Source organism: Colossoma macropomum, unplaced genomic scaffold (genome assembly GCF_904425465.1).
Source record: "Colossoma macropomum unplaced genomic scaffold, Colossoma_macropomum, whole genome shotgun sequence".
Classification (NCBI taxonomy): Eukaryota; Metazoa; Chordata; class Actinopteri; order Characiformes; family Serrasalmidae; genus Colossoma; species Colossoma macropomum.
The window spans coordinates 20,478,631-20,495,134 of record NW_023494793.1 but is presented as its reverse complement, the minus strand read 5'-3'; the positions used below and the strand labels follow the sequence as shown (position 1 = coordinate 20,495,134).

Genomic DNA, 16,504 nt, shown 5'->3' with positions numbered 1-16,504 from the left:
CAGGTCAGTTTTTGTGTTGAACACTACTAAGCTTGAGTGGACACAAGCCTTTGATTAGCTTTATGTTTTAGCCATGTCCTATTTTAATTCAACCTAAGACTAAGGCCCAATCCCATTTCATCCCTTGCCCCTACCCCTTAGCCTGACTCCCGTTCACGCCTAGGGGTATGGTGTCCTGATTCTTGTTGAGATTGCTGCGTAAGTGATCAAAGAAACCCACAAATGTGAGTATTTTCTGTTAAAAATTGCAATAACCATTGTATTGTCTTAGTTTGTCATTTTAATGTATTATGGTCCATTTCTTCATAACAAACATAAAAAAAAAACGCTAGTAGTGTGCTGATGTCTCAGTAGCTGGTTAGCTAAATTTCCTGTTCCACCTTAAATGAAAATTCAAATGAGAAGCTGGTGAATACCTGACTTCAGCTTCATATCACTGAAGAGTTAGCAGTGGGTGATAATAAGTAATTGTTGCATTCCACCTCTTTAAAGGCATATGATGCCCTCAATTTAACTACAGCAGCGAGGTTGCTGAACTTTACCCTCCTCTATCACTGCAGACTGGCAGGGATGCCTACAGAGCACTGCTAGTAGCCTATTAATGAAGTAATGTTCTTCTTTATTTGAGGGTCCCATTTCATAGAGGAAGATTTCAACTACTATCCCTTGTAACTCAGTTGCAAGTGACAAAGCGACCCTCAAAAACAAGGGGTAGAGGTAAAAATAAGAAATAGGATTGGGCCTGTCTAAGAATTCTAAGTCAACCTGAAATCAAAACTGACCTTGTTAGTTTATGGTCATACTGAGCACAATTCATCATACCATACCATTTACAAGACACAATTCTTGCTTCTCTGCAATCTTTTGACTGTGTAGTGACTTTTTCTCACCTCTAAAACTCCTGATGTCCTGATGTTGATTATGCTCTATGAAAATGAAGATGCCAAATAGGTTTCTTTGTGCGACGCCATAGAGAAAGAAACACTTTCAGTTCCTAAAAATCCTGTCAATGCATGGTTCTTTAGAGACCCATTTTCATAAATGAGATTGCAGGTGTGAAACACCTCTTTAAAGTTTAAGGAATATCCACATACTGTAAAGTTTCTGGAAAACAAAACTTAAATTAGTGCGGAATCTGAAGGTTCTCTAAAACATTTAAAGGTTCCTCACACTCACTCCTGAGTGGCACAACTGTTTAAGGGTTTGGTCCCTGACATCTGTGTTGGGAATCCATCTGTGTCAGGCAATCCAAGAAAGCATAACTGGCCTGACTCTGGGTGGGTAGGAAGGCCCTCCCTCTCTCCATCACTCAGCATGATGCAAGCCAATGTGAGTGTCTGCTAGCTGACATAGCAGAACTGTTAGTTACAACAGCGTTCTCCTCCAAGCGTGTCGAGCTGTCCAATGATGTCAGTGGCAGTTTGAAAAGAGGTGGTGGCGCTTAACGTCTTGGAGGAGGCACATGCTACACCTTCACCCTCCCAGCTTGGAAGCATCTCATAATTAAGGGGAAGACCTGGCCAGCAGGTGGATTTGGGGAAGACTAAAAAGGAGCCTAGATAACTGAGTAAACACTCACACTCACAAATGTTGAACGTGGTTTTATAGGGAATGGTTTTATAAGTGGTTCTTTTGTGGCATCACTCTTTGTGCCACCCTTTTTTAAGAGTAGGCCTGTCACAATTAGTACATATTCACTTGATCACAATTATAACATTTCCAAAAAAGTTGGGACGCTGTACAAAATGTAAATAAAAACAAAAAAATGCAACAATGTGCAAATCATTTAAACCCTATATTTAATTGAAAATAGTACAAAAACAACATATCAAATGTTGAAACTGAGACATTTTAGTGTTTTTTGAAAAATAGATGCCCATTTTGAAATTGATGACAACACCACGTTCCAAAAAAGTTGGGAAAGGGGCAACAGAAGGCTGGTAAAGTTGTGTAATGCTAAAAAAAACACACCTGGTGGTTGATTGGCAACAGGTTAACATGATTGGGTACAAAAAAGCATCCCAGAGAGGCTGAGTCTCTAAGTAAAGATGAGGAGGGGTTCACCACTCTGTGAAAGACTGCACGATTAAGAAGAATGTTTCTCAGCATAAAATAGCAAAGAACTTTTGCTTCTCATCATCTACGGTACATAAAAACAATAAAATATTCAGAGATTCTGGAGAAATCTCTGTATCCAAGGGTCACTGCCACAAATGCTAGTTAAAACTCTATTTTTCAAAAAACAATCAAATTTCTCAGTTTCAACATTTGATATGTTGTCTTTGTAGTATTTTTCTTTAAACATGTGGTTTACATGATTTGCATATCATTGCATTATATATTTTTACACTTTACATTCTGCACAATGTCCCATCTTATGTTTACAGTGCAGCAAAAAATGCGAACTGGATGCGTTTTTGTCACGTTGGTTGAAACAAATACAGATAAAGAAAGCAGAAAATGCATTTAATGAGACACGTTATGGGTCTTGCAAAAACAGCAAATGTTCTAAACGCACTGTTTGTTTATTTGTGCTTGAGCTCTTTATGTCTTCAGTTGGGAGCTACAATTATTTATGTGGCAATTAATCATCTAAAATTTCATGGTCACAGAGGCCAATTTAAGAGTGTTTGCACCAACAAGTGGAAAGAAATAATATTTGGGGGCGGTCGTTGACTGGAGGTTAGGGAATCACCTGAGCCGACAGTATGTGACCGAAGTGTCCTGCTCCCCGGATGTGGGACTAATAAGAGTAACTTAACTATTAACCAATAATACCCCCCCTTCTACCTCATATAGCTAGCTCGCAGACCCTCCTTAATATTGCATTCTATTTGGAAACACAGCAACGCATGGAAGGACGATGCATTGCGATTTCCCATTCACGCTGGCTTTTAGATGCATTTGAAAACTATTTGCTTAATTCTAGATAATCACCATCTGAGCTTAGAGAAAAACTTTCATTTTTAACTTCTTAAGGCCTTCCAGATCCGTCTCCACATCAGTTTTCAAAGATTAATGTAATCTACACAAACAATGCAGAGTGGTGAAATATAAATCATTTTATTGCTCCCAGATTAAAAAGGTAATAAAAAACAGTGTCATTCAAAAGCCACTTTGAATTTATCACAAAAGCATTACAAAAGCAAAAAAACAAACAAACAAAAAAAAAAGTTAAATACAAAGCAATGCTGATGTAAAATGTACAAGAGACATTCCGTTCCATCTCATTCAAGCAAGGAAGAATGCACTGATTTTCATCTTGCAAACCAGGGAGAGAGAGAGGGAGGATAAGGACAAAGAGAGAGAGAGAGAAATGCTGGCCTACAGCAGTGAAGCTGATGATGATGAAGCTGAGGGTAGAGCTGCCTGCATACATGCTCCATATGCTTCTCAGTTCTGCTCGTTAAACCACCACTGGGCTTACTGCTGTGCAGCCACACTGACTGAGCGTATTAGAGAGAGAGAGAGAGAGAGAGAGAGAGAGAGAGAGAGAGAGAGAGAGAGAGAGAGAGAGAGAGAGAGAGAGAGGGGGTTCTAATCCTGAGGGCGGATCCTTTTTAACCTCGGTCTTGACACCCCTCTCTCTATCCTGAGAATCCTCTAACACACACTCTGTCCCATCTGACAAACAGCTCCTCTCACACACCAACAAACACACACTCACTAACACACACGCTCACGCACAGTGAAATCTCTACGTGCCTCATGGAGCTGCTTACAGAGCTGTGACACACCTGCAGCTTGGAGGAAGATGATAGGTTTCCTCAGAGCCGTTGATACTTTTTCTGCTCTTTCTGAAGCTCCCTCTCTCCTCCCACTGCTGCTGCAGCGACTGAGCGACAATCCTGCACCAACTTCTCAAACTAACACCAGACAGAAGTGGGCTAGAGCATCACAGCACGGCCTACAAGCACCCTACAAACCTGCACTCAGCAACCTGTATCGCCAGTGAGAGTCTCTTTAAAGCTACACCTCCCACTACTGAAGATGCTGATGCTGCAGAGCCAATCAAGAACAGAAGAGAAGAGATCAGAAGAGAAGAGAACATATCAAAAGAAAAGAGGAGGAGAGGAGAAGAGAAAAGAAACAATGACAAGAAAAGAAGAAAATGAAAAATCAGAGTAGAGAGAAAAAAAGGAGAGGAGAGAGGAGAAAAGTGATGAGGTGATGAGAGAAAAAGAAAAGAAAAAGACAGAAGAGAAATTGGCTGTAAGGAAAAGAGAACGGAACAGTACATAAATGATCAGAAAAGAAGAGAAACAGAAAATGAGAAGCAAAAAAAGAAGATTAGAGAAGAAAAGAGAGAAGAGAAATAATCAGAGAATAAATAAGAAAAAAGAAAATAATAAAAAAGGGGACAGTCAAGGAGACTGAAAAGAAATGGTCAGAAGAGATGAGAGGAGAAGAAAAGGAGAGAAGAAAAGAAGTGCTGAGAGGAGAAGAAAGGAGGACACAGCAGAACAGAAACGATCAGAAAAGGAGAAGCGAAAAGAGGAGATTAGAGAAGAAAAAAGAGAAAAGAAAAAACAAAGGAAAAGAAAAGAAATTTGAGGACAGCTGAAGAGAAATGATGAATGAAAAATGAGAGAGGACAGAAGGGAGAAAAGCGAAGAGATGAGAAGAGAAGGGAAAAGAGGTGATGAGAGGAGAAGAGAAATGGTCAGAGGAGAAGAGAGGAATAGAAGAAAAAAGAAAAAGTAGAAAAGAGAAATGAAGAGAAGTAAAAGGAAATGACAAAAAGAAATGAAAACAAGCTGAAAAGTGAGGGGAAGAGAAATAAGAGAGAAATAATCAGAAGAGAAGAGAAAATATGAAACAGAAGAGAAGAGAAACAATTCTGAGAAAAGAAGAGAAGAAAGAAGAGAAATGATCAGAACAGAAGAGAAACGGTCAGAACAGAAATAATCAGGTGAAGAGAAATAATGAGAAGAGAAGAGAAATGATTAGAAAAGAAGAGAAGAGAAGAGAAGGGAAGAGATGATCAGAAGAGCAGAGAAATTATGAAAAAAAGAAGAGAAGAAAGTAGAAGAGATGAGAAATGATCAGAAGGGAAGAGAAATTATGAGAAGCGAAGGGAAGAGAAATTATGGGAAGAGAAGAGAAATGATCAGAAGGGATGAGAAAATATGAGACGAGAAATTATCAGAAGAAAGGAGAAAAGAAGAGAAATGATATCAGTCTTTAGGAGTCATTAAAGGCAGTTTAAGGCAGAAGTTTTTTCCTCTAATATTCTGGTTTGGAGGGGTAAAGTAAAAACCTCTAGCATGAGCCAGAGACACACACAACACACTTGCAGTGCTTTAACCAGCACAATGAGTTTTGTGAACTCTTTCTTTTATCTCCCCCTTATTGTGTGTCTGTGTCCCTCTCTGTGCCCCTCTCGCTGTGTGCTCTGCATGCTAATGAGTGGCCTTGTGTAACGAAGCGTTGTGAAAGTGCCTGGGTTGTTGACACACAGCAGCCTCGGTCCTGATAGCAAGCAGGAGCTTTTAAAAGGCCCCGCTGATGTTAATGAGAGCAGCGCTGCCACTGTTGCTCTGTTTAAAATGATACCTCATTAGAACGCTCACAATTAAACACATGCGCACAGACACTAAAGCTTTCCTTGACAGCTCACATTCTGCTGTGAATGAAGAGACTCTCTGCTCTGCGGGAGCCGTCAAAACTAGCACTCCCTAATATCAGCAAACACTTAACATGCTTAGAACAGATTAACTGCACAGGCAAATGCACAAAAATAAAAAAAACTAAAGAAAACAAACTGACAACAAGCTGAAAGAGGAATGCTTTGACATATTGGGTCTTGGATGGTTTTACATGACAAGTGGATGTGTGGAATCTAATTCTTTATTTAAATAAATTTAACCCTTACTTATTCACAAATATAATAACATTGTATTATTTTATCCAAAAGAAATATCAGTTTCTTAATACATACAACCAAAGCAGTCATGCAGAATGAACTTAAGGGGAATTCCACTTTTTTTTTTTTATTTCTACAAAATTAAATGATTAAGATGTAAACAAAGTCATTTAGAGTGGTCTGATATGAGATGTTCTAGACAGACCTGCTCAGAATTGTTCACAGTCTAGGGTGGAACCAGACATCTGAAGTGTTTATTGCCTCTGAAAGTCACCTCACAGTTATTACATGACAAGGTTATGAATACAGTGTCTAATGCCTGGCAAAATATTTTGCCAAGGCAAAATAGTGCCAAAAGAAAACTTATTTTTGCAGATTTACCATTATTTTACCACTATCAGCATTACATATGAAAACTCAGAAGACATGTAGGTTCACTGGTCATTTTGGATTGGTGTTATAGATGGTTCCTATCACCAACACTAATGGTACGTTTCCCCCTAATGAACCATTTCACATCAAATCATTCAGAATGACTTTATTTACCATTAAATTATGCAGACATTTTTAAAAATAGTGAAATGTCCCTTTAAAAACATTCATTAAAAAAATGCTAACATGGCTAACAATAAATGCCAATACAATAACGCTGTAAGTGGTGGCTACCAGCTTCTATTTGTTGTTAGCTGCATTAGCATGCTTATTTGAACCGTTTTTTAAGGATACCTATAAAACTGTAGACATTTGCAACCATCATTAATTGAGCTGGAATTTAACCATGAGCCAAATCATCTTTTGCATACAGTTGTATTTTGGAACTGTAAGATGTGAGATGCTTACAAGCAACTGTTGCCAGGTTGGACACTTTACCACCGGTAAAAATGCCATTCAGCATAATGACAAATTTTGTTTTACGTCTTTTTTTTTCAAAATATCCAAATTTAAAGTTTGTAATTCATTTTGAATGATATTTATATTGCATGTGTAACAGAAGTCACATCATTAGATAGTTTTTGTTCAGTAATTAAGCTAACATTATGGCAAATGAGGGCAACAATTGTCATTGCCATCCAGTCTAGTTTGAGTTAGCCACAGCATTTTAAACTGGAAACTCAATGACATGTAGGGAAACTAAGTGTGCTACACTTTCTCATTAGGCTGAATGAGACATTCTGTAGAGCCTGTCCAACCTGGCAACAGTTGCTACGAAAGAACACATCTGCGGGTCAATTTCCTCCGATTCAGCCGATCTGCTCATATCAATGGCTTTAGCAAAGCAGCTCTTCTGTTTTTCAGGAGCAATTTCTGACTCAACTGCAGAGGGCTGCTATTGAAGAGGGACACACCATGGGATCATTCTACATGGCACATGGCAGCAGGCCTAGTGAGTGTATAGTAGTATGCTGGAGCAGAAGCATTGGGAGAAGAGCGTCCCTGCTGAGCTCTGGTGATAACAACCAACTGCAGGAGGTTGAGCTCAGTGATAAACAAGCATAAAGTGTTCTGCGTCTGCCGCTGCTGAGCTGAGAAAGGCCCTGCTCCCTATAGAGAGGGCCCTCCATCTCTACAAGTAAAACCCTCAATCTCCATAGAGGAACTGCTCCATCGCAATAGGAAAACTGCTCTGGAGATAGCAACCCACTGCAGGAGGTTTCGCACACTAAACAGGCAGAAAGAGCACTGTGAATTACTCGGGTCTATGCAGAAAGCCCTCAAGTTCTAAAGGGAAAAGTCACAGATCCCTATGGAGACTCCTTTATCTGTAGGGAAAAATTCTTCCTTGATCACCATCTGAAAAACATGTGGTCTCTATAGGAAGCCCTTGATATAGTGAGGAAAAAATACTTCAACTCCACATACTAAGACTCAGATATCTTGTTTAATCTCCATAGAAGAAGCTCTTGGTATCTATAAGAAGAAGCCCTAAGCCACTGAGGAACAAGGAGAAAGTCACTGATCTATGGTGAAAAGCCCTTGTCTATAGAAGAAGCTCTTAATAGAAACAGAGTCTCCACAGAAAGCTGCTGATGTCTATAGGGAGAATGCCCTGAAGTCAATGGAGAAATGTGTGAGGCTGTAGAGCTACAGAAAGCCAGAAGGTCTGAACAGCACACAAAACCCACGGAGAGAAATGGTCCCTCAGCTCTAGATTTAAAGGTTTTTGAAAGGGAGGGGATGTAAGATATAAGGCCAGATATATCTCTAGGCCTACCCTTAGATATAAGGGTAGATATCGCTGGGCTTTCTTTATCAACAAAATGTTTGGCTAGCTAGTTTGTCATCTTCACTGCATCTGGACAGATCTTAAAGGCACAGGGTTTTACTCCATGTGTATTTTAAAAATCACAGCTCTGCTTGACTTGATAAGCCATGGAAAGTGTTGGTGTCGTTTATCTGGTGAAACAAGCGCATATGGCTGTGCTAAATATCAGAAGAAGTTTATTTGCACTGTGATGATCAAAGAACTGTCATTTGCATTCATTTGCACATTTATTTAAAAAAAATGGAAAAAAAAATATTTTTTAGGTAAGGTTATCTACACAAGATGTTGATGCAGTAGGGTTGCACGGTTGAGTTTGCAAGGGGTTATCTGTAGATGACTTTGATGCAGTACGTCTCCTCGTTCTTGTCCTCCAGATCATTGATGAAGATGAGGATCTCCTCTGACCCAGGACTCTGACTTGGAGCGAAACGCAGGCCGATGCTGTAGCTCTCCCCTCCCTCTATCTACATACAAACACACAGAAACACACACATACAGTGCTGTGTCAGAGACCTCTTTTGTGTATTTAATTTCCAAAGTAGGAAACAAAATCTTGAAAGGCGAAATAACTGGAGTTCAAAAATGATAAAACCTGTAGAGAAAATGGGACTCCTAACAACTGGCAAGACCTGAATGACCACCAAAACTGTTGCCATCAGATAAACAGTGCTTAAGGCTTTCATCTTTAAGAGAGAGGATGTTTAAGAGATGAAAATTGCACCAAAACACCGTAACTGGACATCCGAGTTGTGGAGTGAGGTTTTATGGACTGACGCGCTTAAATTTATATTTGGGATTCTTATTATTTGGACTGTGAAAAGCAGAAAATACAAACCAACTTCTAAGAATGAACAAGCAAGACTTCTTCGAAAAACTGAAAGTCCCCTGAAAAGAATTGGAAGCTCTAATACAGGCATGTCAAACCGAGGACTTTGTGGGTCAAAAAGCTATAGATATTAGCATTTACCCTCATCTAATGCTCTGAATTCAGAGCTAAGGCATTCTTAATTAGCTGATGAGCTGGATCAGATGTGTTAAATGAGGCAACGTGCTGAAGTCTGCAGTGTTTTGGCCTGTGAGGACTGGAGCCTGACACGTTCTCTAAATGGACACTAAATACTGAAAATTTTGATATATATAGTGGTTCAAGCTTCTGTGTATTTTGTGATAAATGTATGTTTCTGTTTTTTGACACTGAAAAACTTAAAAGGAAAAATATACAAGGTGGTCTCTCACTTTTGTATGTCAGTATACATGTATACATTATGTATACATAACATACATTTTAGATACATGCATTTTTCAAGATGGAAACCTTAATAATGATATAAGGCTTAGCTTAGCAAAAGCAAACTGGAATAAAAGTTTGGAATCACAGTCATATTCATATTTTTTGTTCTTGTACAGGCAATGATAGCTCATAAAATGTAGATTTAAACAATCTAACCTAAAAAGATATTTTTATATATTTATGTTATGTTTTAGTACTGTGTAAACAATACAAGGTTGTTTAAAATGATAAACATACTGTAAATTTGTCATGTGTCTTGAGATTTGATCACCACTTCTGAAATATGAGGCACTCTGAAAACTAATTATAACCTCATTATTGGTGCTACATGGATTTCGGAACCAACTACAGCTCTGTTTATTATTCTGGACACATCTAAAATTTCACGTCACATCAGTTTTTATTTACAACGTCCTCGCTTCCTAGTAATTATTTGAAATCTGTGAAGCTGCAGAGGGCCTAGCATATTAGAGACATTTTATATGTTTTTCTGCAAATGGGTTTTCTATTGAAAACAATGATTCCAATCCTTTAAACGCCAATGTACCTAGACGACTACAAGCCAGACCAGTGCTATAACAGTACATAAAAGCAGAGAAGAATCTCTCTCTCTGCCTCTCTCAGTATTATCTCTAATGGCTGGCTGAGACATATGGCCCTGTGTTGTGGATTTATACAGTAATCTCCTCAAAAGCACACAGATATCGATTCTTCTTTTGTTTTTTGGCTCTGCAACTAGTTTATGATGACATGTTCTTTCTTGTAGGGGAAAAAAACAACAACTCCATACACATTTTTTAAAAATATAGATGCCATACATTTCAGGGGAAGAAAAGATAATTGAAGCACTGTTGACTAGTGTGGAAATGAAACAAGCTATTTCCTCTCCTTTACGAGTTTCAGCAGTTTTATTTGACGCGCAAGCATCGTTAATATTTTGTGTTGGGTGCCACCGGCCCTGTATTTCGCACTGCCCTGATGTTTACTGTCCGAGATACGGCACGTAAGCTGTCATACGAGACTCACCGAGCGCCTGAGCAAATCGGCGAATGCAGTCAATGATGAAATTAACATTTTTCCATTCGCAATATCGTTTTCTTTCAGGGAAAAATTAATACTGGAGAATAATCATTCTCTGAGGTTATGAAAGATATTGGGGTGAAGTCTGACTAGTGTTCTGTGACCGCCGTGTAATGGGCAACGGTAGTGTATGTTTGCCAGTTAATGATGTTGCAGAAATTTATTAACAGCTCCTAATTAAAGTGTAGCATATAGCTGTGAGGCCTACAGCTGTCGGGCCCTGCCCTGTGGGGAGCAGGTACTGGAGTTACTGGCCTGTTTATGTCCACTCATTGTCCTCCTTTTTGAAAACAGTGTAGCGCATCTCTCTGGAGCAGGAGCGAGGGCCGCACGCGCGTTCTTAAATAACCTTCCACATAATCTCTGAAGCTTTCGGAACGGCAGCCTGGCTCAAAGGAGAGAAAGTGATAGGAGCTTTAACTGAGACGAGCTTCAGCAATAAAATGACTTTCACATGTCATATTCCTGCTCTATGCCCCCCCCCCTTTCTCTCTCTCTCTCCTTTATCAAACCATACTTCCAGTTTGGATTGCTGGAAACACCCATATGCTTTCTCATTTCCTTCCTTTATGAGTTCCACATAGTTTTATTTGTTGCATAAAAGCTCTCTGGGACTCTGGCTTTTAACATTTACTGTGATAACATGCTCACATACTGCGCTTTGTGTGTGGTTTTCTAAGCTTGTTTATAGTGCTGAAGTAAAAATTGCGTAAATTAGTAAGTAAATAAATAAATAAATACTAAATGGACACAAGTGCGTACAAAATTAAGGCTCCAAAGTGGCTGCTATTGCCGTTTCATCTATGTGACATATCTCTGTCCATTTTTTTATAGACTACAGCTTTGTTTTAGATGTTTGAGATTACTTCAAGAGCCCATATCCTTCATTTTTCTTGTATTTTTCCCTTGAGGTCTACTTATTTTTTTCCCAGTGGGTTTATGTACCAAAAAAGTCATCATTTTATATAATATCATGGTTATATGACCAAACTCTCTACACTTTTTTTGTGTTACTGTGCCTTTATGACTGATATATGCAAATGATCTTGGTTTGGATTGGCTGCCCTATATTGTGCCTCACTGAAAAAGCATTACAGGCTGAAACCCTCCTTATAACTTCAACATGAATGAGTGTAGTTAAACTGATATAGGCTAAACATGTGAATGTATGTAAATGTGCTGGGTTTTGTGACATCACAAAAATAGTGAATTTAAAAAAGGGTTTGTTTTTGCGGCTCGGTTACCATGCATGGACCACATAGATTGGGAAGTGAATGGTATGTTTTAAAACTCCAAAAAGCTCAAAAAAAAGGGATGAAATTTGGGTTTTTCATGATATGGGCCCTTAAACGACTTGATGTGTTTTAAATAAAACGCGTGACTGCATAGGCATGCAGTTTGCACAATGTTAAATTAGTATGTATGAGCGTCCTTTATTCATTATCTAAATTAGCCTGACAGCTCTACACTGTTAGAAATAAAGGTGCTGTGCAGGTACATTTTTCATTCATTAAGGTACAAACAACGTAAATGTACCCTCAAAGGTACAACAGAGGTTTTAAGGTCCAATTTTCTTACCTTACATGAGATTTTCCCAAGTGAAAAGTATGTATTTGTACATTTTCATAACCCAATGTTTTAAAACAGAACAATAAAATAAAAAGTCTGGAGACGAGACGGGGATGTGTGGAATCAATACAACTTGGAAAATCTAATTTCAACGGATTATGGCACAATAATGTTCCCTGACTAAAGGTACTGAGATGTACTCTTGAGGGTACCACCCCAATGGCAAGAGGGGTACTGCCCCAGTGACAGTTTCATACCTATATTTCTAAGAGTGATGTAAAACTTTGGATTTCTTTACTGAACTTTAAAGAGGGAGAACTCTTAAAGGATTAGAGATATCACTATAGGTTCCAGGAAAAAAATGGCTTTAGAAAAAAATGAAATCTTAAAAAATGAGCCCTCTAAATCAAAGTGTGTTCTCTGACCTTAAACTGTTCCTCTTTGAACTGTAGTAGGTCTGGGTGGTCAGAGTACAGTTTGAATCCTCTGCTGGAAGGGTAAGGATTGGTGAAGCTGATCTTCTTATTGCTGCCCCTCCCTCCTCCCACCGGGACTTGGATCTCAAACGCCTGGAGATGCAACACAACACACAAAGGCAGCGTTCATGCTTTCCTTGTTACAACATAGTGTAGCTTCGAAGAATTGTTGACTTAGTACTGCAAATCTGCAGCAGCACTGCCCACAGCATGTTCTAACACTGATCTGTGCAGCACAAACCAGAGGTATATAGAACTAAACAATGGCACAAAGAGAAAAAGAATGGAGTGATAGGGTGAAATGGAAAAAAGAGAGCATGTTAAGAGCTCTGCTGAGACTGACAGAGAGGGTGGCCAAAAAGGGAAATGAAAGAGAGAATGTGAAAGAGTTTGAGAAAATGAGTGCAAGAGATAAAGTGCAAGAGCGCTTGAGAAAGGGAGGGGTAATGATTAAAGCAGAATTTAACATCTAAAAATACCCCAGGCACCATTTTCCTCAGCTCAGACTGAAAGCAGGTTTTTTTTTTACTCTGCCATTCTCAGCACTCTTCTGCCACACATAGGCAGGGGAGGAGGCCACACAAGAGACAGTTAACTTTCTTATGTTCCACATGACTTAGTCTGCGCTTTCACCTCCGCTGTTAGCCACTGACTTCATGTAAGTGGTACCATGAATTTTAGCCAAACAAGAGAATATTATCTGTCACTGAAGCAAAGCATCCACAGCTAAGTTTAAACCTCACCTGTGTAAATGCTACTGCAAAGTTTGTAGACACACTGTGGCTGAAACACAAAATGCGACTCAGTCTTGGCACATACAAACACCAGAACAATGTCTGACCCTTAGAGGTCACAGTTATCAGCAGCAATAACAAAGATATGAAGTTATTGATATTAATAATCTGTCACTCATAGCCCAGAGCAGAAATTCTGTAAAAGTGTGAATTATACACTTTCAATTAATAATGTCTGTGTTTGTAAGTGGCAGATATTTTTCTTTATGATCTAAATTTGATAAGAAGTTACTTTTGCCAATTATTGCCATGTTTTTGTGATTTCTTTACATTAAAACAAACAAAAAAAATGTCAAAAGCACTGACTCAAAGCTATCAGCATGATAAATAAAATTTTATTGGGTCATTCTACAGAAACGTCCATTTTTGTGTCCCTAGCGTTTACAGATATATTACACTTGAAAAGACTTTTTTTTTTACATTTTCAAATAAAACAATGTTATTTTAACATTTACACCTTCTTGATCCATCAATTTAGCAATATTTGTTTTTAAATCAATTATCTAGAATTCCAAGCACCACAGAAGTGCTTGTCCCCACAGCCATGTGTAAAGGATGAGCGCCATATTTTGAAGAAAAAAACACGTTTTTCTGCAATTTTAACTACAATAATCTATACATGACTATGGAATATATAAATTAAAGGACATAAAGAAAACAAATGCCAAAAATATAGAATGAAAGTTGTTGTTCCCAGGAGTTGCGTCACTGGTGTTAGCGCGTAACAAAAAATCTCTTATTTTGAAATAAAAAACCCACTGATGACATCACTTGACTTCCTTTTACCTATTCTCTGAGGATCTATGAAGAAAAGCACACTGTAAGTCCACTGTGTCTTTTCTGTTATCAGAAATTTTCTCATTCAGCTCATGATTTCATATGAAGCTTTTAGTTGAAGTCACTGGTGTGACCTACTTTATTCTTAGATAATTGTGAAAAAACAGAATACAAATGGATTAAATTGCATATTTTAGTGGATAGTCCATGATTGGCAACATGTGGTTTGATGCTCTGTAGCAGCCATTTTGTAAAATGCATTTTTAATCAAAAATGTCTCCGGTGTTACCTTTCTTATGTGTAACACCAATGAGGATTGGCAACACCAGTGACACCTATGGAGAGATAGAAAAGTGGACGTTTCTGTGGAATTACGCTATTGTAATAAAAAGTCATGTATAGCAAAATTGACTGTGTAATTATGTAATTACATTGGCCTAACTGAATCACAATGCAAAATACTAAACCTACAACTGCTCATCATCTGCATCAGAAACAGAAACATATTCATTCTGGGTGGCTCAAACAACTAAGCCAGGGGTGTCCAATCTTATCTGGAAGGACCTTCAACAAAGGAGCATATATGATCAGTTGTTTGAAGACTGAGACTCATTAACAGGTAGAATAAACAAGTGGAATCAGATGCGCTCCTGCCTGATTGGAATGAAAATCTGTGACCACTCGTGCCCTTTGTAGATAAGACTGGCAATGTCACAGCCGTGTAATATAAGCCAGTACATGTATTATAAGAATCAGCCATTCAGCCAGAGTGCAAAAGGCTAAGCTTCATCTTCATAGTAAATAGGCACATGGATGCTGTATAATTACCCGGGATATAAGCGGCTGCTTGCAAGTGATGCACAGGAGCCAGGCTGCGACTAGCTGCCTTGTGTCCACGTCCACCACGTTAAGGTATCGGAAACTGCTCCCAGAGCGCAGAGCCCTCACCCCCAGCCGAATATCCTGCAACCCCTGAGCAGGAAGAGCAAACACCTCCCCCGGATCCACCTGGTCAAGAAACAAAGTACAGCTTTATTTCAGGTCTCTTTAAAGTAGCATTCCAGCATTTTTAACCTCAACTCTGTCTGCCTTATCTGTAGTGTAAAGCTGATTAGCATGGACACTTTAAAAACTTACAGAAAGAACAGAAAACCTGTCGACTCAGAACTCACTTATGATAGAAGCTACTGAGCAGTTGCTGAATTCTGGTGGCAAACGTTTATGCAGTTCAGGTGGCCGTATATTGAGTAGTAAATTCTTTCAGACATGGGACTAGATTTTTGGGTGACACTTTTTAAGTGGTCCTTTTAGATGAAGCAAACACTCAACAGACCCTCATGTCAAAAACATGTGAGGGTTAGGATTAGGTTTTGGCTTGAGGTTAAGGTTAAGGTTAGGGTTAGGGCCAGGGAGGGTTAGGTATTGGGTAAGGTTGGGTAAGGTTAGGTTTTGCATGATTGAAGTAACATATTAACTATACATTTACTTAATGTACAAGCTATTTACTTCAGTGTATTCAGATGCTGCACTACTGCAACTTCACTAATATGTTGTTGATGTGTTACTGATACTCTGCTAAGACTTTATAATTCATCTACAAAGGACCACTTCAAATAAAGTGTTACGGATTTCTGGATTTAAGGATTTGTGGTAAAATATTATCAGAGTCGCCACACAGGTGGAGTTTTCACAGGCTGCCCAAAAACTTAAGGAAAGGCTAAAGTAACTGGAACTACTTTTTTACTGCATTGCTCCAGTTTTCAAATGTTTGGATAAACCTTCATAAAAACAGCTCTGTTGTTAGGTTTGTTTTCATTCTCATTGTCATTCTATGTCGTCTACTGTAAAAGTCCAATAGTTCTTGTTTCACATTGGTACACATTGTAGTTTGACATTTGCAAAAGTTTGAACACCCCTGGTCAAACACACCTGGTCAAACACATCCTCTACTGTAAACTTTAATATGTCAATTTTCTGCACATTTCAGTGCACAATTTCTATAAGTTCTTTGCTGAATTTTATCCCTTAAAAGCCGAGGCTTATTACATACTAAGACTTATTGTTCAGTAACTACATGGACTACAAAGCAAGTGGCTCAGTTATTCCTAGAAGTGTGTAATAAAACTTTCGACCCACTAGTGGGTCCTGGCCATTTAAGGAGTTGGGGAAAAAAATATAACAAAACATTCTAAAAGTGCCATAATCTTCGTACATACCACTTTTGTTAATATTTGTGTAGCTGTGTATTAAAATGTGCGGAAGCGTGTTCTCTGTAGAGGATGTTCAAACTTATTGTCACTTAGAAAATTAACAAAACATGTTGTAATGCACATGCTGGGCACCCAAACCTTGCTTCACTACATTTAGGGGAAAGCTGGGCACCTAGTG

The 16,504-nt window shown here is 38.7% G+C and overlaps 1 protein-coding gene across 1 annotated transcript in view; it reads right to left on the bottom strand.

The window, feature by feature from the left end:
• Positions 1–6,615: 6,615 nt before the first annotated feature.
• The window catches only part of nphp4 (nephronophthisis 4), a 262,276-nt gene continuing 252,387 nt past the window's right edge, over positions 6,616–16,504 (bottom strand). Inside the window, exons 27-29 of the mRNA XM_036578771.1 lie at positions 14,945–15,124; positions 12,495–12,638; positions 6,616–8,593 (exon numbers count right to left, since the gene is read on the bottom strand). Of these exons, the coding sequence (XP_036434664.1) occupies positions 8,453–8,593; positions 12,495–12,638; positions 14,945–15,124 (465 nt within the window). The 3' untranslated portion in view covers positions 6,616–8,452. The remainder of the gene's footprint in view (positions 8,594–12,494; positions 12,639–14,944; positions 15,125–16,504) is intronic.